Source organism: Camelus dromedarius, chromosome 14, assembly GCF_036321535.1.
Source record: "Camelus dromedarius isolate mCamDro1 chromosome 14, mCamDro1.pat, whole genome shotgun sequence".
Lineage (NCBI taxonomy): Eukaryota > Metazoa > Chordata > Mammalia > Artiodactyla > Camelidae > Camelus > Camelus dromedarius.
The window spans coordinates 34,718,504-34,744,999 of record NC_087449.1 but is presented as its reverse complement, the minus strand read 5'-3'; the positions used below and the strand labels follow the sequence as shown (position 1 = coordinate 34,744,999).

The 26,496-nt window shown below is 34.7% G+C and overlaps 1 protein-coding gene across 2 annotated transcripts in view; it reads right to left on the bottom strand.

Annotated features, from left to right (window-relative positions):
* Positions 1 to 26,496, bottom strand: part of FAF1 (Fas associated factor 1) — a 376,824-nt gene that overhangs the window by 101,541 nt on the left and 248,787 nt on the right. For both annotated transcript variants that reach the window (XM_031465103.2, XM_010984732.3), the window contains exons 10-13: positions 24,758 to 24,884; positions 23,901 to 23,964; positions 22,854 to 22,935; positions 9,863 to 10,017 (exon numbers count right to left, since the gene is read on the bottom strand). In XM_031465103.2, coding sequence (XP_031320963.1) covers positions 9,863 to 10,017; positions 22,854 to 22,935; positions 23,901 to 23,964; positions 24,758 to 24,884 — 428 coding nt within the window. The remainder of the gene's footprint in view (positions 1 to 9,862; positions 10,018 to 22,853; positions 22,936 to 23,900; positions 23,965 to 24,757; positions 24,885 to 26,496) is intronic.

Genomic DNA, 26,496 nt, shown 5'->3' with positions numbered 1-26,496 from the left:
TTGGGTTCAACAAAGTGAGTGCAATGGAGGAGGATAGAGACGAAGGAGTTTAAAGAATTACAAGAAAGTGATGAAGATGGACTTTGAAATTTAAGTAGGACAGGAAGGAAATGAAGATTGGACACAGGAAAGGGTGGATGGAGTGAAATGCTGGGGTCAACAGATTGAAGGGCATGATGAACTTTTTAAAAAAACTTTAGCACTAGTGATACTTGAGTAAGTAAGTGGAATAGGAAGTGCTGGTCAGAGCTAATGTTTGAAATCAAAATATATAAGGTGATATAGCTCCTACTAATGACCATACCTAAGTGTGGTAAATAAAGAGAAGAAAAAAATTTTTCTGGAGTTGGAAATGTCTGGGAACTGAGAGAATTATCATGAATGATAATAGGAGTAGAGATGATAAGGAGTTAAGGTATCATTTATGAGTAATAAAATTTGAGAAAGTTAATAGAAAGAACCCAAACTTCAAAAGATCTTGTCAATCAATCGCATTAGTAGAGAATGGCAGGGATCTGGTTTAATAACAACTCAGACCTAGCCCATTCTGGGCCATCCCATGCCAGAAAAACTCCTAGAAGATTTTAGTTGACTCCCTCAGTTTAATAGGAGCCAATAAAAAAATTACAGAGTAGAATTGAACATAGCACCAACCTTCCCCTGGAGCATTATGCTGGACTCTGAGCCCCTTCAAAATGGCCTAGGTCTAGACACTCTCTCATATCAGGAACAATGGGAGAAATAAATACAATTGTAAGAAAGGCAAGAAAATTAGGGAAGACAAGATGGGTGTGGTTAAACTGATAAAGGACTGTAATGCAAAAGAGAAGTAAGGCTTATTCCAAGTAATTCCAAGGCCAAAACTAGAACCAAAAGGGAGAAAGTTGCAGAAGCTCTCTACGGAAGAAGCACTGTAGTAACAACCTTTTCCAGCTTTTAGAGTAGCTGAAAATACACTATCTTTTTGCTCAATATTGCAAATTATCAGGGAAATGCAAAACAAAACTACAATGAGAATCACCTCACACGGGTCAGAATGGCCATCATTAAAAAGTCCACAAACAACTGCTGGAGAGGGTGTGGAGAAAAGGGAACCCTCTTACACTGTTGGTGGGAATGTAATTTGGGGCAGGTACTATGGAAAACAGTATGGAGATTCCTTAAAAAACTAGAAACAGAGTTAGCATACAATCCAGCAATCCCACTCCTAGGCATATAACCAAAGGGAACTCTAATTCGAAAAGATACATGTGGAGGATGGGTTTGAGCTCAGTGGTAGAGCTCGTGCCTAACATGCATGAGTTCCTGGGTTCAATCCCCCATACCTCCATTAAATAAATAAATAAATCCAATTACTCCCAATCCCCAAACAATAAAAACAAACAAACGAAAAGATACATGCAATCCAATGTTCAAAGCAGCACTACTTACAACAGCTGAGACATGGAAGCAACCTAAATGTCCACTGACAGATGACTGGATAAAGAAGATGTGGTATAAATGGAATACTATAAATCTCCCACAGGGTCTTGCACATAGTTATTTAATATATTTTTGTTGTTAAATAATCCAGCCTGACAAGGTCATGGGACAAGAAGCATTATGTAACAGAAAGGCACAAGTAGATTTAGGATCTATATCTGGTACAACCATTTGTATGACCTTGGGTAAGTTACAGACTCTCTCTGAGCCAAAAATATGTGAAATTGGACCTTTGCCATTTACCTTGCAAAAATGTGGTTAAATGAGGTATAATGTATATAGAGTGAGGATTAAATGAGCTCATATATCTAGTGTCTGGCACATAGTTGAAGCTTAACGACTGCAGTTGTTACATGGTTTCCTCCCCACCAAAGGTGTAGTTGATAGTCTTGGTCTTAGCTATTGATACTGTGTCGGTAGAAGCTCCCAACACAAACGGCAAGAGCTTGAAGGACAGTTCTAAGGGTAAAGAAGATGCTTTTATTGGTGAAAGAGGCAGAAAACGACTGTAGCTTCCTTTGCTACACCACACTAAGGGTACTCTGACTAGATCACAAGCTGGTAAGGGAAGTACGCTATAATCTACCTACAGACTTTATTAACATTTTTTTAAAATGAAATCTTGTTCACCTCTCATCTTTCTGTTGAAAACTACTGTATTCAAATTATCAGAAAGTCACAGAATTTTAGAGATAAAAGTTCAGAAGTCTCAGGTAAAACAGATCAGACCCTCTGACCATTTTCATAGAAGAAAAAAAAACTAGAAATGTTGTATCACTTGCCTAATATCCCCTTGTTCTTCAAAATCCCAGACTGATTGAGTCTCACCTTTTACTTGCCCTACAATTTATGACTGACATAAGACTATCTGCATAAACAGTGAGGAAATAGTTTTGAAAATCAGTCTTTTAAGAACAGCAACTGACATATTTAAGTGTGTACAGGTTTTATTTTAAGAACGAATAAGTAATATTTAGCTTTCATGATAGCCAAATAATAAATTTTTGTTGCTCTGGTTGTTAAGTAATTTACTTGGGAACTGCTCAGAGCCTCTAAAACCTCATTTGATATTGGGACTGGGAAACATAATTTCTCAGATTGAGACATAACAGTCATAGCATCTTTACTGTTCATATAAACTCACCTCATTTTTTCATTAATTGCGACGTGTAGACAAGTATGTTAAAGAGGACTTTCTTGGTGCTGATTACATACAGAGGAAAAGACCCAATACGTGGAAGGTGACTATTAAGGAGGTTTTAAAAATTGTTGTTGTGGCTACAGACTGAGTCTGCCAAGAGTTGATCAATTAACAGATGGCTTTTTTAAAAAAAACCCTATAGTTAACCTTTTATTTGTGAATAATATAAAACTATTTTCTCTATTACTATAAGCACAAAGATACAAACATATGCTTAAGAAAAGAACACCAAATCCATTCCCTAATGAATTACCTCAACATGTAAGAAAATAGGATTTCACTTCATTCTCCAATTCCAGACTAACAGTTATTTCCTCTTTCAATTTTTGGTGGTATATTTAGTATATTTAATTGTTAAGATTTTTGGTTACTAAAGCCTCTTTGAGCATCTATGTAGACTAACAGGCAAATACTGAAAAAATGTCAGAGAAAACAGCTTCCATATGTGGTTTTATATGATTGAGCTAACATGTTTCTTTTATAATTTCTCTTGAGTATTTTACTACCAGCACTTATGAAAGTGAGAAATATGCTACCAATTTAAATGCCACAGGTGACATGATTAGCAAAACTCCTTCAAAAAAACCAAGAATATAAAAATTACCAACACTGACAAAGTAGTTAAGAAAACAAATCTCTTAAAAGCTTATCAATTTTAGGAAAGAAAAGCAAAAGACATTAAGGGGTATGTTACTTTAAAAAGTATTTTACTTTGAATATCTCTTACTTTTAGAATTTGTTTCATTAGATAACTTACGTTTTGTAATCTGTATAAACACTAGATTGAGTACCTCTGGCAGTCATATTTACTTGAATCTATATATCCTGAAATACTAGGACATATATGAGAAGTGAGTATATGCATGTAACTAAACATGAGTACACTGCAGGAAGTGACAGAACACGTAAGGATCTGGCAACACAGCACAAAGAGGCAAAGGCTTGGTATCAAGCTCAAACTTTGTATATCTTGAGAAGGCAATGATTCTTTTAATTCTATGAACTCTAAAAATCAAGATCCCTAGAATAATCAAAGCACAGAGTGCTCAAAAGAAAGACCAAGAAGAAAACCAATAACATAAACCATAACAAGAAAAGTCTAATGCATGAGAAAAATAGGATTTGATAAAAACTTAAAGATTGTTCTGTTGGACTGTCTTGTCAACAGTATCATCTTGTATTGTTCTTTTCTAACAATAGTTTTCAAGTAGACTGTGCAAACAGACAACTCTTTCTGAGTTAAATGCATATTTCTTGAATAGCATTTATTAGATTAATGTCGAGGGAAAAAATTTGTTTACAGATACAACACATGCACCACCAGGCAGTTATGATTAGTTAGTAGTGTGGGAAGTATCCAAATCAGAGTAAAAAAAGCTTGTAAACTGGTTATTTAAAATTACATCAAAGAACACTTTTAAAACAATAATTGTCTATTTTAAAGAGTGAAGAATGTATTATAAAGTTTTGTCATCATCTATATACAGACTGGCTTGTTCTCAATCGTAAGAGGCCATCACCTTTTATCCTTTCCCTCTTTTCCTTCTTCTCAGTACTATTAGGAAACTATTCACAAGTGCACCCCTGGACAATGCTGAGCAGTAATTACGACTTGCTGACAAAGAGATATGAACAATTACTGAGCCCGTTTTGAAACCCTACACTAATAAAGTCATTAGATGCTGCCCTTGCCATGATCCTTCTAAAAGCTTCTGAAGTTACAAGAACACACGGCATTGTTTGCAGGGACAATTGCTGCTGGCAGAACGCAAACCTTGAGTTAAACCATGCTGCAAATTGATCTTGACATTCTGTTAAGACCGCCACTAAAAATCAAAAGCAGAGGAGAAAAGGAGAAAATGAGTGGGTAGGATGTAATCATGGAACAGGAGGGGTTCCTCCTCACCTTCTCTCCTCCCTCTTCACAAAACAAACCAGGGAGAAAATGACAAACTCTCCTGGTGTTTTGGAACCTTTATTTTAAAGCATTAATTAAACCTTGACCTGGGATGTTTAGGATGGCAATACATTTCCTTTACAAGTATTGGAAAGAAATAGAGAAGTTTGGGGAAAATATATGGAAATCTAGCATGAAGGCTCTCTGGAGGACTTAGTACCCCGACCACAACATGTCCATCTGTTTTATAAGCTACCTCTGCAGAATCCATATCTGCTCCTAAGGAAGCAGCTGGAAATTAACACTCCTTGTGTCTCCCATGCAGACCCCACACCTGGGCTATATTTGCTGGATCAAATGGAAGTGTAGGGCTAGAGTAACATGGTCAGCAAGGCTTCAGCCAGGCATGAACCACTGAGTAGTTTGGAATTAAAGGTAAGCCACTGTGAATATGGCTAATTACTGAGATGGAAAGTGCAGGCAAAGACAGCCTACTGATAATAAGAGATTTAAGCCAATTAACTCTCGCCAAAGATTAAGTAATGTGGAAAACTATCACTTGAATATTAAGGCTAACAAGTACCTGTAAGTAAAGCAGCAGAAGTCTGCAGTGATCTGAAATATTGCACCCAAAGGCATTAAGTTCAAAAGCTAATACTGACAGGCAGTAGAATTCTGTATGTGAACACTGATACCAACTGTGTATGCAAAATTTAATGCAATACTATGTAAGTCACAAGCAACCTGTGTTAACTCAGGCATTGTCAGCAATTCCTAGGGAACTACTTGCAGCTACTCCGAACACTGCTCAGAAACAGTGTGCAACGCCTGATTTAACACTTTGTAGCATGTACACTGATGTGCGAAACATTTTCACCTCAGGAACTTAACATATAAGCAACTCATTCTTTAGCACTCATAACTGGCTGATTACCCAGTTGTATCCTAGTCAAATTCAATGTCTAAATTTTCTAGAATTAGATAATCTAAAGTAATATCTATATTTGTATTGTATTAGTGAAACCCATGATGGTTTTCTAAATGTTATACATCCAAAAGATGATCTCTGCTCCACTGTCTGCCTATAAGCATATACCAATACTAGGATGAATCATTAACAAAACAATTTATTGGAATCTGTCCACCCTGATTGGTTGACCTTATTCCTCTGTTTGGTTCAGATCATACAGGATTACATTAGCTGGCCAACTCCTTCTATTTTTCTCTCCTCCGCAATTATGTCAACCACTGATTCTTCATTTCAGATATCTAATTATGAGGTGTAAAATATCAATATCCTTTTGTAAGAATAGCAATATCTGTAACCCAATAAACTAGGAATGCTGCTAATATAAAAATCTCTGAATAGAAAGAGTAAAATTCTCTTATCACTTGTGTGTCATCTTCAAGTCCTTCCCTGGCTCCCCCAGGTAGAGTAACTCAGTTTGAAGTTCATCTATACTCCTAAAGCAACTTGTACATATTTCATATTATGTATTAGCTCTTATGCCTGTCTTGCCTGCTAGGCTATGAGTGTTTTGAGCATTAGCATTGTGTCTTTTTCAACTTTTCATCTTCAGTGCATGGCACCATTCCTGGTTCATATTAAACATTCAGTAAATGTTTACTCAATGAATAAACATGAAGGAATATACACCTTTCTTAAGATATTTTAGCCACTTCCAGAAGTGACTTGCAGGTTTCTTTATTATTATCTATTTGTTTTTCAGGTTTTTCATTTACAGGTATATCCAATTGTTTCTATCAGGATCATTGTTCAATTGGATATTTGGGAAATTATGCTCTCTAGCACCTCTAAAAACAAACAAGGGTTTTCTGTCTACTGCTTTAAGAAAGGATGGCCTTGAAATCCAACTAGACATGGCAGCCAATAAGACTATATATTTTTCCAAGAAAGAAATCTCCATTTAGATATACAATACTGAAATTATAAGCGACATTCTTAGGTGGAATTAGATGTAAACATTCATTTGCCAAATGCTTATTGAGTTTCTTTCTCCTAGAATTTTGTAAAGTGCCTTCTTTAATAAGACAAATAAAATGAATTAAGTCCTTTCAGAAGATCACGATTTAGTGAGGGAGAAGACAGGCAAATAATCACTGCTGCTAATTTGATGTCTCAGTTCATATTTGGAATCTTCTAGGATTAATCTAGAAATTACTGTAATCCAATTTATACAGATACAGGTTGGTTACCTTAACTATTCAACTTAGAAAGTTACTAAAATTCATTTTGGAGGAGGGAAATCCAAATCATCAGCATCACAGGGGTGTGTAACAGTGACGTTCTATAGAAATCTGTTCCTTCTTTATTCTAGTTTGTTAGCAAAATCAGGAAATTTGACTTATAATAGCAATTCACATTCATATTCTGATAACTTCACCAAGGCATTCACTTGGTTCAACATCCTTATCTTCCACACACACATGAGAGATTCAGAGTAAGTTATGGAGCACTAATGTTGCTGTAGGCTTACTCTGAGTATTTCTTAAGCAAAAGTAAGTTTGCTTGGCAAGTTCTTTCCCATCTTGGGCATCAATGGCCCCAGTTATCACATTAGAAGATAGTCTCAGAAAACCACTAAGGAAGCATCCAGACTAAAGAGCTTTCAGATTCAGGACTCTTGGAACTTACATGATTAGCCTGAACTAGGATAACTAGATATGGGACCAGGCAAGAAATACACCAGGAATTTATTTCCAAACTTTAACATCTGCCATAAACAAATTACAGTTAAAAGGAAACCCACAGCAACAATCTTATTTGTGATGTCTAGAAATCTCATCCATATTTTCACATATTAATTTGTCCCATTTCAACCTCTTGTAATAGCAAATGACAGCAACGACTTTTGATATATAGCCCGCTGATCAATAAACAGTGTAGAGGACTACTACTGAATTGAGAGTGAAAGCTTTAGATTTTGTTACTTAGTGTTAATAGCATCAAATGATGATGCAATCAATTTTCATGACAAACACCTTTGGATAAATGTGACAACAAAATCCAAGAAACATCACAGAGATGGAAACACAGATGATTTTATTTAGATGAAATCTCTCACAGGTGATAAGAAAATTGTGGCTAAAGCTAAACTTTTCTTTTTAGGGGCAATAAATCAGCCTAATTAGTTCTCTTATAATTTCATATATCAAAAGGAAATCCACTTTTACTCTTTTAGAAATATGTCATTCCAGTGAATTTTCATCTTGTGTTTGTAAAATGTGTATTTTACTGTAGGTCTTAATTGTAATGAGGAGCTGTACATCAGAAGTAGCTACATAATTTTATTTATTACTTTATAAGGAAATGTAATATCTTAAAAGTTTTTAATTTGTAATATGAATAGAATTTGACTTTGAATAAGGATGCCAAATATCTTAAATCCCAGAAATCATTATATTCTTTCTCCCCACTACCCTGTTTCTTGTTCTGATGTCTATTAAATTGAATTCCTAGATGTTTCTATTTAGTCTTTAATATCATTCCTTTTTATTTTCATGACAGTAACTTAATAATGGGATGCCACATTTTTTATAATGTAGATTGAAATATCCTATCATACTTCATAGTTGGTCCTGCAATTCACTGAGAAATAGCTCTAAAGCCTTAAACAAGGCCTTTATTTTGTGTTTTAAAAAGTGTCATAAGGAGTTAATAGGACACAGCTGTACTGGCTCTTTCTAATAAGCAGCTTCTGTCGCTTTGGTCACCACAGGTGTCTCTGTAACCTGCAAACTCTTATTACTAGTGTATCAAAGTTGTGCTACTTAACAGACTTCTTTAGCAAAACATAACAAAGCAATTACATGGCTGTTGATTGCCAGTCATAAAAAAACCCCCTCAAACACTGCTTTTCAAAAGAAACTACACTGCAATTTTTTGTCATTGTAAAATAAAAGGAACTAAGGAATTAAATGGAGGATAGAACAAAATAACAGCAGGTAGCCTGCTGAACTTAGCCACTACAGATGGTTTAGAAATAGTGTTTCCTTCTCCATCAAGTTGTGGATAAAAGAAAAGGAGGCGATTCCTTACTGCCAGTGAATGGCAAAAGATTTAGCCAAGTCTCCAGTCTATGTATTTTGCCTCATGAAAGACCTTCGATGCTGCATTTTTATCTGTTTTTGGCACTGCTTTTCATCACCTTTAACTGAGTGAATAATAACCTGATTTAATTTAAACAAATACAGGTGCTAAGGGTTCTTTATGTATGTATAACAGGGAACATTTCCAAGGCAGAACGAAGTCACCCTATGAAATTTCCTAACCATTTACTTAAAGAAATGAAGTATTAGAAGAAGAAATTGCTTCAACATTCTTTTGCTTCACATTTAAGGGAGGAATCATCTTTCTTTTCAGATTCAGATTACATAAAACAAAGTCTAAATGATGAGCAAAAATTCAGTGAGCCATAAAATAATAAAAAGACAAATCAGATGATTTCTAATTGTCCTACAATCGTTTAAATTAGGTTAACTATGATAGGATTGCCTTGAAATGAATTAACTTAATCTCCCTGTTCATAAACCAGCAGCCTGTGATTATGATTGTGTTAACACACCCAAAGTAGCATCACAGGATGTTATGGCCACATGTGTAATTAAACACAATGAAATATATTTCAGATGGGAAAATCAAATAGGCAAAATATGAAGAATTATTCATCACTTACAGATATAATGATTAACAAACTAAGTAAATTTATCCTGACAGCTAGGAAAGGGATTTTTTTTCCTATTGAGAATATGGATGTATTGCTGGCTGTGTGCAAAAGAATGTGTGCAATAAAGCGATTACATCAATTAGCATATGCTAGAGTTAAGCTATTACTGACTCGACTGGTTCAGAATGTCCTGCCTTCATCACTGGAATTATTAAAAAAAAAACTAACTTACTAGTAGGATTATATATTAGACTTCCCTCGTCTTTTCTGAACATTATTAAAAACACAGATTGTAATGTTCAACAACATATAAGAACACTAGAACACATGGTACATAAAAATGTACTATATCTTGTTGCAAAAAGATAACAACAATGTACTTTGGTTTTGGTTTTGAGCTATTCTTGAATTTAAGAAGTTTTTTTATAAGTTAAGGTATATTTTTACAATTGGAGACAACTGCATATGTTAACTACAACAAATATCTTTTAACTAATTAAATATAATGCTTATGATGATAAGAAATCAAAAATAGTAATGACTTATTTTAAAAAAACAGAAGCCCAACTTACAACTTGTGAACAAAAATATTACCTTGCTCTGTTGGAGTCTTTTGTCAGATCCCAAGCCCAGGTTATAAAATTTTGACTCAGATAAGAGACAATAGATTCAGCACAAAGCATTTGTGAGCAGAACACGTTGGTTAATACACTTTCATCATGGTGGAGGTAGATAGCAAGAAGCTTTCTCTGAAAAGAGGAGAAAAGACTGATGAATTAAAATATCCACTAAGGTAAGATTTCTAGAATTTTGACAAGGCTCAGTCAGTCAATATAAACAGCAAAGATAAAACTTAAATGCTATTCCCTAAGAGTATCTGACACCTGGGGCTCCAAAAGCATCTACTACTATGAATACATTTTGCTTCTTTATGCTCTAAAAAGGCTAGGATGGTTATATTATGTTTCACAGACTGCTGTAACAGATTTCTGTCAACATGGGCAAGCCTATCTCAAACTTGCAAAAATTCTGTTTGCAACAGAATTGTGTTTTCTTTAAATAAAATGGAGTTATCATTTTTTGTATTTAATACATACTTTACATGTAAAGGGAAATTTAATTGTGAACTATTCAACTATACATACAGAGAAAGAAATATTGATTGGATGCCAAATTCTCTTACATATTTTATGTTTTTAATCTGAACACTGAGTAATCTCTTCTACTTGAAAGGAAAAGGTCTGAAATAAAATTTTGTTTTAGTTCCACAGGTAATTTCAAAGCCCTAATGTGTTCCCATATCAAAGTCCTTATTTAAGAGTATGTTTTAATTGCCACTTGAAAGGATGATAGAAAAATGTTCACTTCACATGAATTCTTTCTAGTTTATATTTCAGAAAATGTCCAATGTAGTTTCTCATATGGAAAATTATTATTTCCCTTTTGACTGATAAAACTTGCTTTCGAGAAATGACATTTGTTCTCTTAAAAGTATCCTGTCACAGTTGGATAATTAATAAAATAACTGAAACTAAAAACTGAAATTGAGCAACATCATTGGCAATATGTCACTTTTAACAACAATGATGATGATTAAAGAACCTAAATTGTTCTTAACTAACTTCTTGGTGCTACCTTGTAGAAGAGCTGTGTTTAAGAATAGTCGGTTACTGGTGGGTGGGTATAGCTCAGTGGTAGAGAGCATGCTTAGCATGCACGAGGTCCTGGGTTCAATCCCCAGTATCTCCGTTAAAAAAAAAAAAAAAAGTTGGTTACCAGGAAATGGAAAGATAAAATTTTATGGTAAAGATAATGTACAAACCAATCTGTGAAATTCTAGCAAAGGAAAATTTTTAGGAGGCTTAGGGTCCTTCCCTTCATATTAAATAAGGCTGTGATGATGGAGAAAAACTTGCTGTGTGGGATTCTTATAAAAAAAAAGGTTCATGTTGATGAAAGTCTGATGCTTGGAATTCTCCTGATAAATAATCCTCATAATAATAATGAAGTAATCATTAAAGTATTTTCTTCAAAGGGAACTTCTGTCCTAGATGAGGGTAGCCAGAGGTAGATGTTTCCAAAATGGGTGAGTTATTTACACACCCATTATCTAATTTAACCCCAGAATAAACCTGTAAAATAGCATTCTTAACTTTATTAGCATATGAGGAAACTGAGCTTCAGAAAGCTGACTTATCCTAAACTCCACAACTAGTAAACAAGTATGGTATCTGAGACTGAATCCCAGATTGATTGACTCCAAGCCCAGTGTCCTTGCTTTGATACCGTAGAAGCAGCAGGGAACCCAACCACACTATAATCAAGTCTCAGAGTGCTCGGAGAATATTAAGGCACCAGATTGGCCACTGTTCATAACATTAGTGCTTCCAGGGCCTCAGGGACAGCATGTGATGGGAATAGGGACAAAATTCCTGAGTGTAAGTAGCTCAGCTACCCCAACAGTAGATGCTTTCATGTGTCTATTCATTCATTCATTCATTCAACAAGCATTTCTGAAATACTCTGTCAGGCCCAGGAGGAAGCAATGGTGATAAAATGATGGACAAGAAAGACTCAAGAGTTTCTTCATCTATGTTGACATCTGCAAATAATAGCAGCTGGTTTCTAGGAAGTCTGTAATCAGATACATTGTTGGAGAGATTCTTACCTAGAAAATTCCTACTCATCCTTTGAGGCTCAAAACAAATGCCTCTATGAAACCTTCCCTGATTCCTTCAGGCAGCGTGAAGGGTTTCCTTTTCCGAGTCTCTATCTCTTCCATTAGTATTATACTTGATCACTAGTTTCCCCTCTGGACAAAGTCTCTCAAGGGTGAGGACTGGGTCCCTTTCCATCTTCTTTGCATCCCTAAGTTAGCATAGGTCTCAGCATATTTGATGAAAGAAACATGAATGCTGATATCAATCACGGGTCCCTGGCAAAAAAAGACACCAAATGGCAACAGCAACGCCAAATCACTCTTAGTAAATGAATCCAGAAGTCTGCTGCTTTAGGGAAAGGAACGTGAACCTGGCAGCGCTAACAAATTCAGAGCTCCTCTTCTTAGAAGCTCTCTAGCCAAAGAGACAGAGGGATGTCAACCTCTAATTCTGCTTGATCGTATCTCAGCAACTACATTTAATGAGACACTGGGAACAAGAGAGCTGTCCACTTTTGAATCAGCATATTTCTAACCAAACAATGGCAATGGCTAAATCTTTAAAATGCCTATTTCTCTCAGGAACACTGCAATGGAACACTTAGACTTTGGGAAAGAGATTAGTGATTTACACTGCTATCTCACTGATTTAATTTAAATGCTCTTCCAAACCAAACACACATGTGCCGAAGAGGCTACTAAGAAACCCAACACGAAGAGTTCCCTATAAGTGCAGCTGACAGTGTTGACTGAAACTAAACTTGGAAATCCAGGGCACTAATGCACAATATCAAGCAATAAAACAGCATCTCTTTGGCAATATTTAATTTAAAAAAGAAGAAAGAGGCAGGCGAAGATCAGGCACTGTCTGTTTCGGAGGATCAACCATTCTGCATTTCAAAGCATTGGTCCCTGCAATATCCAGGTTACTGTGCTAGAATCTCGACTATTATATCGCAGTTGTGGGAGGGAGGGCAAAGATGTGTTTACTCAGTGATTAGGCCCTTAGAATAAGCCTCTAGCTCCTAGAGAGACAGCTCACCACTTATTCATTTGGGCCAATTCACAAAGCCTAGGAAGATTAAACATCCATGCTGAGAAGACAAGCGAATGCAGACGGTGAAAAAGAAATAAAAATTCTTTAAAAACTCTGAGATGACTTCATTATTTTTCCACAAGGAAACTTTAGGAAAGTGTTTAGTTAGAGAAAAACCCACATTGACCTCTCTCTAAACCCTTAATCTTTCCTTTGTGGTGGCATTGCTTTGTGGTAAGCGACTGGCTCGCCTCGCCCCTCTTTTCACTGGAAGCTAAGAGAAAAAAGGCTCTGGAGAAACAGTTTTCGTTCCAGGGACACAAACCCCTGACACTGTTAAACATGAGATGCCAGGAAAACACACTTTAAAAAAAAAAATCTCACTTTAAGCTCTAAACTGTGAGAAAGGAGACGATACAAAGAGTGTCAGAAGATCTTCAGGTTGGGGATACTCCCACAGTAGCTTTCAAAAGAAAAACTGAATAATCTTTAAAAAATCTTTTCTCTTAAACATAATAAGCTTTCAACAAAATTTTTTTCTGCTATTATGACAGCAAAAATAAGCAAAATATAAAAACTCAGTAATAGGCAAATGATACTAAATGTAGGCTTCATAAATCTGATTATAGACACACCCAGACTCAGATTTTTGATTATTTTATTGAGCTCAACTAAACACAGGCCCAAACAGGGAGAACTGGGTTCAGCATATCAGAAAACTGCTTTTATGAAGAAAGGGCATCTAGTACATAGAAAAAAGCATACGGAAATGTTTTGTTTTCCATTACTATAACCATTTTTCCCTTTGGCCCATTAATAATTTAGTTCAATAACATTTACAGAGTGCCTATGTGTTAGGCATTGAGAATATAAAGATGAATAAAACAAAGTTCTCTTCCTGTAAGAATTGGAGGTAGGGAGGAGTGGCATTTGGGGAAGCAAAGATTTAACTGTGGTACCATATGCAATGATAAGATTAGGGCAACAAAAAAAGCTATATTTTATTCGTCCTTTCTAATTTGGCAGAGAGGGTGTAAGTCTGGTAGATGACAAAGGCAAGCAGCCCAGCTATGCTCTCCTCAGACTCCCTCTTTGTGATCTGGGTTTTGGTAACAGTGTAAAGGAAAGTCTCCAAGCTTTTGAGTACAGAAAGCTCTGTGCTAAACCCAGTTTTGCCACTTACCAGCTGTGACTGAGGGGCAAGGCGGGTGTGGTAAGGACCGTGGATGAAGTAGGCAAAATATCTATGTACAATGCCTGACCCACAGTAGGTATGGAATAAAATGTAGCTGTTAGGATGAAGATTCTGAAGCTATCCATTCAAAATAAAGGATTTGAAAGCAATTTCAAGAGAAACGACAGCAATGAAAACGTATTAAAGATTATACAGCTCCTTTATTTCTCTTCTTGGCAATAGTGTTTGGGGTGCTTAATTGTGTCTGTGCCTTCAGGGCCTCACTAATCTTCACATTCAAAACCAGGAGCTAAGGTACTAAGTTGATGCTTAGAAAACACCAAGCTGACAGCAACCAATGTGACTTGGCCTTGAGCTACAGTAGCTATTGTATTTAGACACTTAGCATCACAGAACCTCAGAACATTAGAGCTGGAAGAAATGAGCTGGCTATGTCTCAAAACAGGCCAGGCACAGAGCAGACACTCAGAAAATATTTGCTGATAGACTGAAAAGGAAGTTGTCTAGTTTCTTTTTAAGTACCATAACATCCATAATCTCTGTGTTCAATGATTTTAAAGTTGATATGACAAATAGTCTCTAGACATGGGAGTTCATAGATTTTTCAGTATAAATATTAAAATAAATGAAAAAGTCTCCCTTGTGTAAACAGAGACTGACTTTATTATTTCTCCCCTTACTGTTTCCCTTCTCTTTTTCTATCATCATTATCATCACTGTAATAATCAGAATCATCATTGTTCTTTTCTTTTGTTTTAGATTTGGGGATGATTTATTGATACAAACAACTGACATGCTAACACCACAATAAATTCTTTTAGCCTTTATCTAGATTTATCAATTATTAACATTTTGTCATATTTGCTTTATCATTCTTTTTATGCTTCTTTCCCTGAAACATGTAAAGTTGCACATATTCACAACACTTCCACTCTAAATACTTGAGCCTCTGTCTACTAAGAAACAAGGATATTCCCTTACATAATCATAATGTATTTAATCACACCCAAGACACTTAATATTGTTACAATGATATTATCTAATATGCAGTCCATATTCAAATTTCCCCAGTATCTCAAAATGTTCTTTGTAGCTGTCTTATTTATTATTTTAAATCCAGACTTTAATCAGAACAATCTCAGTACATTGCCCAAGTCCACAATTCTGTTCCTATATACAGATGTTCATAGGTCTAGCCCAGCATCCAACTGTGACTTAAGGTAAGTACAAGGAAAGAACAGAGGCAGGGTAGCATGAAACTACACTGTCTGGATTCAAATTCCTGCTTTGCCACCTTCCAGTTATATGACCTTGGGAAAGCTACTTCACTTTTCTATGCCTTGGGAGCTATACAGCTCTTGAGGTCAGAAGTCCAACACTCTGTCTAGACGGGAGTGGTGATATGAGTACTATAACAGAGGTGCTCCTAGGGTCTAGGCATGAACATCAGATGGGCTGCCTCTTTATGAAGGTGATACTTGAGCTGAATTTTAAGTTTAGGTAATAGTAAGAAAAAGAAGAGGGAAAAAGGAAAAGCAAAGAGAAAATGTTGGGAAAGGCCCAGTGATGTCAGTGGCCTGATGTATTCAAAGAACTTCAAGTTATTAACTTTTGAAGAGTGAAGAACCACAGTGCAGACTGATTTGTGGAAAAAATTGAGTCTTTTTTTGGCTCCCAAAGCTAAGTCAGGGACCAAGAGGCAGCAACCAACTGGAGAGGCTCCAAAAGGAAATAGCCAGCTACTGAAAATGTGGAGATGCCAGGAGACTGTCTTTTTCTTCTCACTTCTTGAAGTTGGGATGGCACTCTGAAATCGTGAAGACACAGATGTATTTGAGTCTCACACAGGGAGAACTCTTACATGAAAGTCACAGATTTAACAAACCAACCAACCAAAAAGCCTAAAGTAAAGTCAAATTTTCTTCATAAAATAAGCTGACAAATGTTCATTGAGTATGGAGATTTAAAAGCTTTCATTGTTCAAACTGTCAAGAGTCAGGTCATACAGTATCTTTGAGGAAGATAAACATATGACTAAAGTTTTCATGAATAAGGAAGTTAGAAGCTCAAGTGATTGGCTTACAGCACAGTTTTTATTTTCTTTTCTGTGAAATTCTTGCTTGTATTGCTTACCCATCCTGGGTTGTTGTCTTTTTCTTACTGATTTTTGGTATAGGCGTATATGCTAGGGAAGTTAAATTTCCAATATCTTTAATAACGATACTATGTACTACTTAACATCAGAAATACTTTGATTTTCTTAATATAGTTATTTATAAAAGGTTATAAATGGCGAGGCAAATAAAAAAACCAACACATTCTATTGAAATGCTCCACAGAGGAAACGAAGGCCAGAACACATTAGTATAGGTCTATGACAAAAACGGTATCATTCTGTTTTGTTAGGTACTCCAAGGAGGTGTGGGAGAAACAGGATACTAGAAGATACTCATGTATAAAAAGGTACATGAAAGCTAACAGGCTGTGAAATGTAGAACTCAAAAGAATTTTGTGAACTCCATTGTGCTATTACTGTAATATGATTTTCTAATCATTGCCTGATACTCCACAACTACACATACACAAATGTACACAGTTGCTCAGCTTCACTACTACCAATTTCTCCCCTCCCATCCATCCTACAAACCACTACATTACTTATTCCTCTGACAGTGTCACTCTCTTCTTCAAAAACTTCCAAAAGCTAATCACCACCTAACAATAACAAAAGTCTTTTCAGCTGGCATTCAGGGATTTCCATAATGAAATCCCAGTCCCCTTCTCAATGTTAGCCCTGTCTCCTAATGTTCCCTTATATGTACCATATATAACAATTAAATAGGCCTATACATTTTCTTTAACATGTGCATCTGAATAACTTGGTTACTGTTAAAGTAGGGATTCATTATTTCAAGGTGGGTTAATTGCCAAGATATTTTTATCTCCATTTCAGAGAAAATAAAATGGAGGTTTATAGAGCTAGTCAGTATCAGGGTACAGTTTCAAATTCAAATCTGCCTGATTTATTCAGTGTCCACCTGCTACAGGCAAACAACCTTAAAAATATTTCACATACATCCTGAAGGTGTTTTACTTATATTAATTGTTCATTAACATTGTGAGGTATATATTACAAGACAAATTTTTAACTGTAGAAATTGATCCTTAGAGAGATTGAATAACCTAGTTTTAATAGCACATAACAAACAAGTTAATAGGGAGCCAGAATTCAAATATAAGAATTCTGATCAGTTCTCTTTCTACCATATCTCTTTTTTTCCATTGGAAATGTCTAAGATTAGATATGAAAGATTTCTTAAATTTACAAATGAAATACTTAAGACATCCAGTTTAGCTTTTTATCATCTTAAAATAGGTAGTATTAATAACAAATATTTTCTAGAGTCAAGGAGGGTTCCTTGGGAGAAATGATACAAATATGAACAAACTCCACTAGTAAAAATCAGCCTTGCTTTTTATATTTTATTAAATTTTACCTATACTGTTTTTCAAATAATGGTTAAATGGGTCTCAAAAAAACGTGAATAGTAGTAAATTGAGAAGAATGTTCTATACAGCAACTTATCTTAAAATTAATTTAATAAACTTTTAACTACTTTAAAAAATAATTTTAATATAGACACTAATGATTTTAATAATTTTAGTTACGTAGATGAGATAACCCAGTTGGAGAATTAGAGGTAATTCTAAATATGGTGCTAACAATATACTGTTTAGTAGGAATATCTAATTACAGAACAGTGTATCTGGTATGGCTGCTTTTATGTAAAACATAACTTTTTTACTGGTATACATGTTTGGAGATTTTTTAAAAAATCACATTGAAAAATAAAAACATTTAATGGTGGTTATTTTCAGGTTTGGGATTATGAGCTAACTCATTTTCTACTTTAAATACATCTGTATTCTTTCTTTTTTTTTTCACAACAAACATTTTATTTATATAATGAAAACATACTTTAAAAATTACATTAGCATCATAGTTCTTATCTCACAGATGTGCAGGATACTGTCCTAGCTGTCATATAAAATTTACTTTAAAGACATTGTCTGCCTTCAAGGAATTTAAATTGAAAAGAAAACAAAGACAAGATGAACAGACTGGGCATAGTTTTGAAAGCACAAATAAGTTTGTTTGCCTCACTTTTCTGGATGATGGAGTGCCAGAAACTCACCAACTACAGTTGTGGCTTCAGATTTGTGTAGAACTCATTTTGCCTAAAAAACATTGTCCAGTGAAGGCATTTAGATTTCTTTTAATTGAGGAAGTAGAAACAACACTACTTTAAAATGGACTGATTTTCAAAAATAAATGTAATAAAAGTTGATAACTAACAAGCACTATTAAAGCAAAGCATTCAGTTTAGTCCTGTAAATGCTCAGAGGGGTTCTCAAAATTCCTTTGTGGAACTGTTCTCAGAGCTAGTTCATGAATTACATTAAGAAAATCAGTTTTGTTACTTTACAAACATTTCTCAAATTTGTTCAAAACTGTTTAACATCACCTTAGCCATGGTGCTGGGTGCATTTATGAGTAGATTTCATTTAATCCTCAAAAAAACATATAAAGTAGATATGTATTATCTTTCCTACTCCCCCTCCCCCAGTTAGAAAAAGGCTCATTACTTGTTTGGGACTACAGAGTTACTAAGTGGGAAATCAAGAACTGAAGCACTAGTTTCCTTTATTTATGTGTAATATTTGGAAACAGTACTGAGTCAAAAGTCAAGAACTAAGAAGGTGTAACAGGATTATTGATCTCAAAGCCCAGTCTCCCAAAGGACTGCTGAGAAAGGAACAAGCCTTCACATGGGAGATCAACCCTGGCACTGGGGATTTTTGTTGTTGTTGATTTTTAGTTACAACAAATGTCTAATCATTCTCTAGGGCACTTTTGGCTGTGAAGAGAATTCAAGGGCAGCAGGAATGAGAGGTGGGGAGGCTACAAGGAGAAAAAGAAACTTCTTTAAAAAAAACTCCCAAGGAACCATGGTTTGGCCAGTGGTAACTCTTCTACAACCATAATTGAAGAGGCTAACCACTGGCTCTCATTTATCTAAAGATAAAATATAAGCTTCATTCAACAAATATTTTTAAAATGCCAGGTAATGATAGGGAATCACAGCCTCCTCCATAGCCCTGTTGACCTTCCCAGCCTCATGATGGCTTGCTATCCAACTCTCTGTCTTGCAATTTTTGCTCTCTGGCTTAACTTCTTGGTTGTAGTTCCCTCAATCTTAATCTTCTGGCCTTTGTTTTGACCTTCCTTCTGTTTAGAATTCTTCTATTTGCCTAAGTTTTACTCATAAGATTCAGTTCAGAGGTACCTCTTCAAGAAATCTCCCTGAACTTCTAAGGTAGATGAAGTACCTCTCCTCTTTGCTTCTATAGCATTTCATACTATATGGGTTTGTTTATATTGTCTTATCTTCCCCACTAGACAGTGAGCATCTCAAGGGCAGGAAACCTCTATATCCTATGTCCTCAGTAGGCATGTGATAACTTAATGAACATCCCTTAACTGTTGTTAAGGGCAAGGGGGTAGATTATAAAACTGATCAACCTGCTGTCAGAAGTCAAAACTTTGCCACAGTATACTTAAACTCAAGAACTTAGAATATCTGTTTTACTTAAGTTGGAGCTCTGTTTTGACCGGTATTGTAAATTCCACATGAAAAAGGCATAAAGAACTATGAGCACTCTCACCAAATAAGTGCTCTCAAATGAAATCAGTCTGAAGCAGTTTTCATTAAGATGGATTGAATGTGGCATCGTGAGAAACACTTTATCAAATGTAGTGTTTTACTTAGTGATTAACTATATACCAGTTGATGAAGCTCCCCAAATCCTTTGTAATCCCACCACTCCAATAAACATTTAATGAGTATATAAGTTCAAAAAGCCTAGCAGAGGATTTAAACCTTCAATCTTGTTTTTATTTACTCTTGGAACTCAATTTCTTACTTCAAGTGAAGAATGCTGGTGCCCAAGGCTCATCTGTTGCCCCGGTAAAATGAAAGTGCTTCTCACAGTTTAAATTAAACATGTGATGTTAAAGATGAAAGAAATTTAGTAAGAATGCCACAGTATCGGCCATACTTGCCTAAAAATATTTAGACATTAGCAAACTATTTTTTAAAAAATGATTCATTCAGAAGTTTTAAAAAAATACTGAAAATGATTTGTTTACACTCTCATATCTGAAGTCTGAAAAGCAGAAATGAAGATTGGTAACTGAATCCTGTAGCATAGCAGTTAGCATTGAAAAGCTTCTGGAAGAATGGTTGTATAACATAAACCACACTTATCTGTGTTGGGACACCTGAGCTCTTACTCGGTGTCTACAACTTACTCTTAATTTGGCTTTGGGCAAGTCACGTAGGCTTGATGAGCTTCCTCCTCTCAACAATGGGAATATTGATATCATATATCCCTATCCCAGTGGTTTGCTGGGGGGTTCAAATGAGATATGTATAGGAAAAAGTATTATAAGCCACAGAGCACCATATAAATCTGAAGTAGCAATACTACTTCTACACCTCCTATATAATCCTCTTTAATTTTAAAAGGTGACATATATAATTTGGTTGATGACTATAATAAATGTACCTGCTTAGATTTAATTTTGAATAATTTATCCACCATGTGGATATTTTACTTGAGTTTAAATTTTACTTAAGCTTAGAACAATGTAATAAATATATTACATACATAAACTATTTATCTTCAACTTGGGAAAGAGAAATGAGGAAAGAAAAAAAGCCCTGAACAAGGGGAAAAAGTTTAGGAAGCCAAAGAGGTTGGTAGATTTTGGCATGACTCTAATGTGAAACAAAACATTTAATTTCATGAACCAATGATTTTCATCTGCTGAAACACCAAGATACTAATGAACTATTTCACTAGAAAAATCCAGAAGTTAACAAGAAAGAGTTTATGCTCCTCTGGGGATCATCAGTCTGAATTAAACTTTTGAAGTTATAAGACTAGGGAATTTGGGTGTTTATTGTACTATTATTTTACTTTTTCTGTAACAAAAATTGTTTTAATAAAAGTTAAAATATTATAAAATATAATTAAGGAAGTGATCATAAGTAATATTAAAAGGTGAAAATAAGCTGTTTTAACAGGATTATAAAATGACCAATTTTATATTAAATATGTATAAATGTGCTCATCAAAGTATATAATAAAAATATGATTAAAATACATCATAGTTAATCTGTATTAGAATATATTCTTTTTGCTTTTTAGTATTTTCTATAAAGCTGTATTTATAGAAGCTTTACAAACATATATTACCATAAATATGTATTTCTTTAAAAATAAAATCCATTTAATATAGATTTAGTAGTTAAAACCTGATGCTTAAAACAGTCTTTACAATGGGCTATTCCACTAATTTTAGGGTAATGAACAATTTATGTTTCTTAATCTGCTTCATGAACTGTCAGTGACAGATCTAAGTTTGGTTACTAACTATTGCCTTGGAATTTAATTTTTAAAATTTGTTTAAAATGAATTTTACTTTAGGTCAGAGTTTAACATAAGGAGAAACTAGAAATTTCAGAAACTTGGACTTTACTCTCAAAATTCTTTGCCCTATTTAATTCCAATACTTTCCCTCTAACTCCATTTACACACTATGCCTTCCTTCCTCTTTCTTTTTTCCTTCATTCGTTAAACATATTTACTGTGTGTGGGAATGTAAGGTACACAGCCACTGCCAAAAAGAGAATCAAATCTCTTTGAGAAGACATGTAAAGAGGGAGAATGGATGATTAAAAGCAACATGTTATCACTGCAAAGTACTAAAGGGGTGGGCGTGGTTGATGTGAGAGTAGTAGAAGGGTCAGGAAAGGTTAAGTCTTGGAGGAAGAGTAGGAGTCAACCAGGTAAAGAGCAGGACGAATGTTATTCCCGACAGTGGGGCAGCATGAAAAAAAAGAGTAAGATTATGGGGAAATACAAATGGTCCACTATTACTATATGTATTAAGTGTAAGGCAGGGAATGGGAAAAGGTGAAGCTGTGCAGATAGGCAGGAGTCAGGTAACTGAGGTCCCAACTGCTGTGTCAACATAAAAATAGAGTGATCACATAGAACCTTTTTGCTCAAAAGATAACTTTTGAATTCTTGTTATATACTTCAATCTACTTGATTTCAAGATCACAAAGCCCATTTCTTGCTGAAGGAAAAATTCTCTTGTTGTCTAAAATGACTTTCAGGAAAAAATATTACGGTTATTAGATACATACTATTAGATGGAATTAATCTTTAGGGAAAAGACTGAAGGACAAATTATTTAGCAAGAATTTAACTGAAATTAAGCATGTAACTGAAAAGAAAACAAATACAGAGCCTGGTCCCTTGTAAGTACATCCACTTTTTATGTCCCCCTGGTCCCTTCTAAGCATTTCTACTATTTTCTCCCCCTACCGAAAAACCCTGTATCAGAGCTTGACAAGGCCTTCTACAAGAGCCAGCAGTACCCTATCATACTACTGACCCTCTGAAATGGGTTATCTTGGTCATGATTAGGTTGGTGGATGAACCAGAAATAAAAGCAAGTCTTCAATCTGAAAAAAGCAGAGAACATTAAGCATTGCCTCAGGCCTGGTGGTGACCCTATGGGATGCACTTTTGAATCAGAAAAGGTTAAGATTGCACTTACATCTCGGGCTTTCACATAGAAGGCCTCTTGAAAAGCAGCTTCTAATGAGCCAATAAAAAATACAGGATGGCAGTCACCATATCTATAGGAAAAATTACATCTATTAATTAAAATACACTTCAAATTTACTTCAAGTTTCACAAGTCTAACCAATAACTTTTAAGTTAATGTTGGGACTAATGTCTCTTATATAGACCAAACATTAAAATCTTTCTCTAGAGGCTCGGGAATGAGCTTCATTAGTGTTTACAATTCTCCTTGGCTTATACTGACATATTAGAACCCTGGAATTTTACGTATATGTAACAAATGGACTTAATAAGTGCTATAAAACCATGCCATTTACAAGTAGCAATTCCCGGTTACCCACTTTCATAAGACTTTCCTAGTTACAATAGCCTTAACTTTTCATTTTAGTTCATTTACTCTGGACATCTAACAGAGAGGGAAAATAATAGTACCTTGCAAAGTTTCCAAATTCTATTACATCAGAAAATAGAACTAAAGAGAAATATCATTTACGTGAAAATTTAGGGTTAAATATTTAAATCTTTTTATACACCTTAGGAGAATCTCAAATGCATACAAAACATTTTATATTAAGACTTTTGAAAGAAGAAATGTTAAATGATTCCAAAACAAAAATTAAAAGAAAAAACTCACTTAAATTTAAAAATTTAAATGATCTTTTTATTCAATATTATATTTAAAAAGATATTTTGTTTGTCCTAGGGTATACCAAAAATTAGTATCCTATATCCTAGTCCTTTTGGAAATATAGTCAAGATATTAAATTAGTAATCCATTTATTACACTTCTGTGAAGATACAGACATAAGATAAATACACCTCTGAAGTGGCATAAATAGTTCACTAGTTATCTGACTTGAATAGTATGTGTTCACTATCAGGACTATATAAATTGATAAATGTATCCTTTGAATACTTTAAGGAGAAATTAAAAACAATCTATGATTAAATTGCTCCAGAAAAATCACAGTAGCATTAAAAGAACATCAATTTTATATAGTTAATGTCCTAACCCTACCTTGAAGAAAACTCTGCTGTAAATTGTAATAAGGCATCTCCTTCATTTTCTGCGTTTTCTGGCACTAAAAAACAAACAAAAGAAAAAACAAAAACAAAAAACCAAAACAAATAGACACAAAAAACAAACCACATAACATCTAATCCCACATATAAGAAATATATTTAATCAATAAAGAGGAAATAAAATTAAATTTTAGCTTCTGTGATATATCTGAGGAGACATTTTAACTTGACATACATTAGAAGACTTCATCAAACCTTCAGGAAAATAGTCAATTTTATGTAAACATCACATCTATTTCTGTCCATATAAGTTCCCTAATTTCACAGAGTAAATGAGCCATTTACAGACTTATTTTAATGGTCATTTTGTATATAGCACCACATGATTCTACACTATGCTTCTTGTAAGGTAGAAGTGAGGGAGATGACATATTTAGTTTACTTTTTCCTTCCAAAGATGGGTACCGGCGAGTGGAAAAGTAATATTACTATTGTTAAAACTGGTACCTCCAATAAGATGTGTGGAAATTAACTACAGTCACAAAAAGTATAGCTATTTGTTTATCAATCTCTAGGTTTAAGGTAAAGAGACAAACTCATAATTAATTATACAAGTGAAACAAAAGTTAAATTCCCTTGCATTTTTAATGAGTTTTACTAAAGCACTGCGAATGGCTGGGCTTAAAATCAAAACTCAAAAGGCTCGAGTTCTAATGAATAATGCCTGCTTGCTATATTTTATCTCTCCAAACCTCAAAGTCAGTAAGAGATTTTTAAGTTCACTGTTCCTTATAAATTTCTGCACTAGGAGGGAGAATTAAATGCTAGACTCAAAGAGTTATTAATACTCACTCATTGGAGATTTTCTCAGGGCAGATGACGCCATGCCGAATACTTCTCCATCATCCACCCCAAATTCGGAAGCGTCTTCAAAGTCATCTCCATCACTATCACTAACCATATGAACATCGGTGCTTTGCTATTTAAGGAAAGTCCTGATTAGTTTCATATTGACTTCAGGAAATTGAATTCCAAAATATGTTATGTACTCACAATAGGAGATCACCATTATAAAAATTTTATTAAATGAGAAGTTATTTGCTAGAGTAAAGCTTAATATTTTTCAAATTAAGGCTTACATATATTTCTAAACTTACTGTGATACCTCTAGACTAAAGATTGGAGGCTGAGGGAAAATGAAGGATGTCCACAAACTCAATGAAGACTGAGATTTTTGTCTGTTTTATCCCCAGCCTGTAGTGCAAAATTAAGTGCTCAATAAGTATTTGCTTAATAAATGAAGAAATGGGCACAACTGAAGAGGTCAGAGACAAAGAAGCTATACAAGTCTTTCAAAAAGCTCACACGAATCTATATTTGTCAGGTAGAAACAATGGTAGCATTTTCAAATTGCCACTTTCATACTGTACTGGTTATCACATTTCTCATTAGGGAAACATGGTACACTATCCTCACAGTGTTATTGGAAAATAACATGAAATACACTATATTTGAAAACTCTTTGTAAGCTGAAGGCTGTTAAATATGAAGTGTAACAATGATGCTTCAACTCAGTAAACATTTACTGAGAATTTACTATATGCTGGACACTAATAAACTTGTTGTTTATTTTGTTTTCAGCAACATCAGTTGAGATATAAGGTATTACAATGAAAAATACCAGCTTCAAAATTTGAACTAGACTCTTGATCTCTAAGTTAGAAGGGAATTTCAAAAATACCAAGATTTCAAACATTCAAATTGAATTGGGAATACTGACAACTATTCATGTCTTGGATAAGAACGAGGTCCTAGCAAGGTATCTGGCTAACCACTTGTCTGCACTATGTTCAATAAATAAAGTCTACAAAGACCATTTAATAAATGAAGTTTCTATCTCTTAAAATATGGTGCTATGTACTTAAATTATGAAAATGCATTAAAAGAAACAGGATCAAAGACTCATAAAACTTGTCTAGAGAGGATGTTAAAGTTCAGCCATAGAATCATAGACTTTAAAGCTGGAAGGGATTCTAGAGATCAATGATTTTCAAATTTCTTTTCACATAGTTATCTCCTACTTCTAGCCCCAAGCAAAATACTATGTAAAATTATAGTGCATACAGTAGATAAAAGTAAGGTCACTCAGGTTGGAGCCTAAAGCTCCTAGGCTTAGATTTTTCTTCCTCATATTCCTTTGACAGCTGGGGTACCTCTGAACGCTCTCAGAACACTATGGAACAATTTTTAAGACTACTAATTTAGTGAGACTATCAGCTCCAAATGAGGAAGCCAAGATACTTACTCCATATGACTCAGCAGGCTTAGCATTTCCTCTTTGGACATAATCAAGCATTAATGTAATTGTAACATTTTTCCTCTTACCTTAAAGACAGCCCTTCCAATGGTTTGACTAATGTACACATATTTATTTAGTGAATAAAAAGAATGGTCCTTGTGCTAAATATCTATCGGCTATTCTGACTATACACTGTTTCTCACAGAAGCCTTGGTTCTATTTGCAATCCTAATGGTACTTTAGTGTTTTGCTTTGTAGAGTGAAGATCTCCTCTTGATTTCTGCAATTTAAC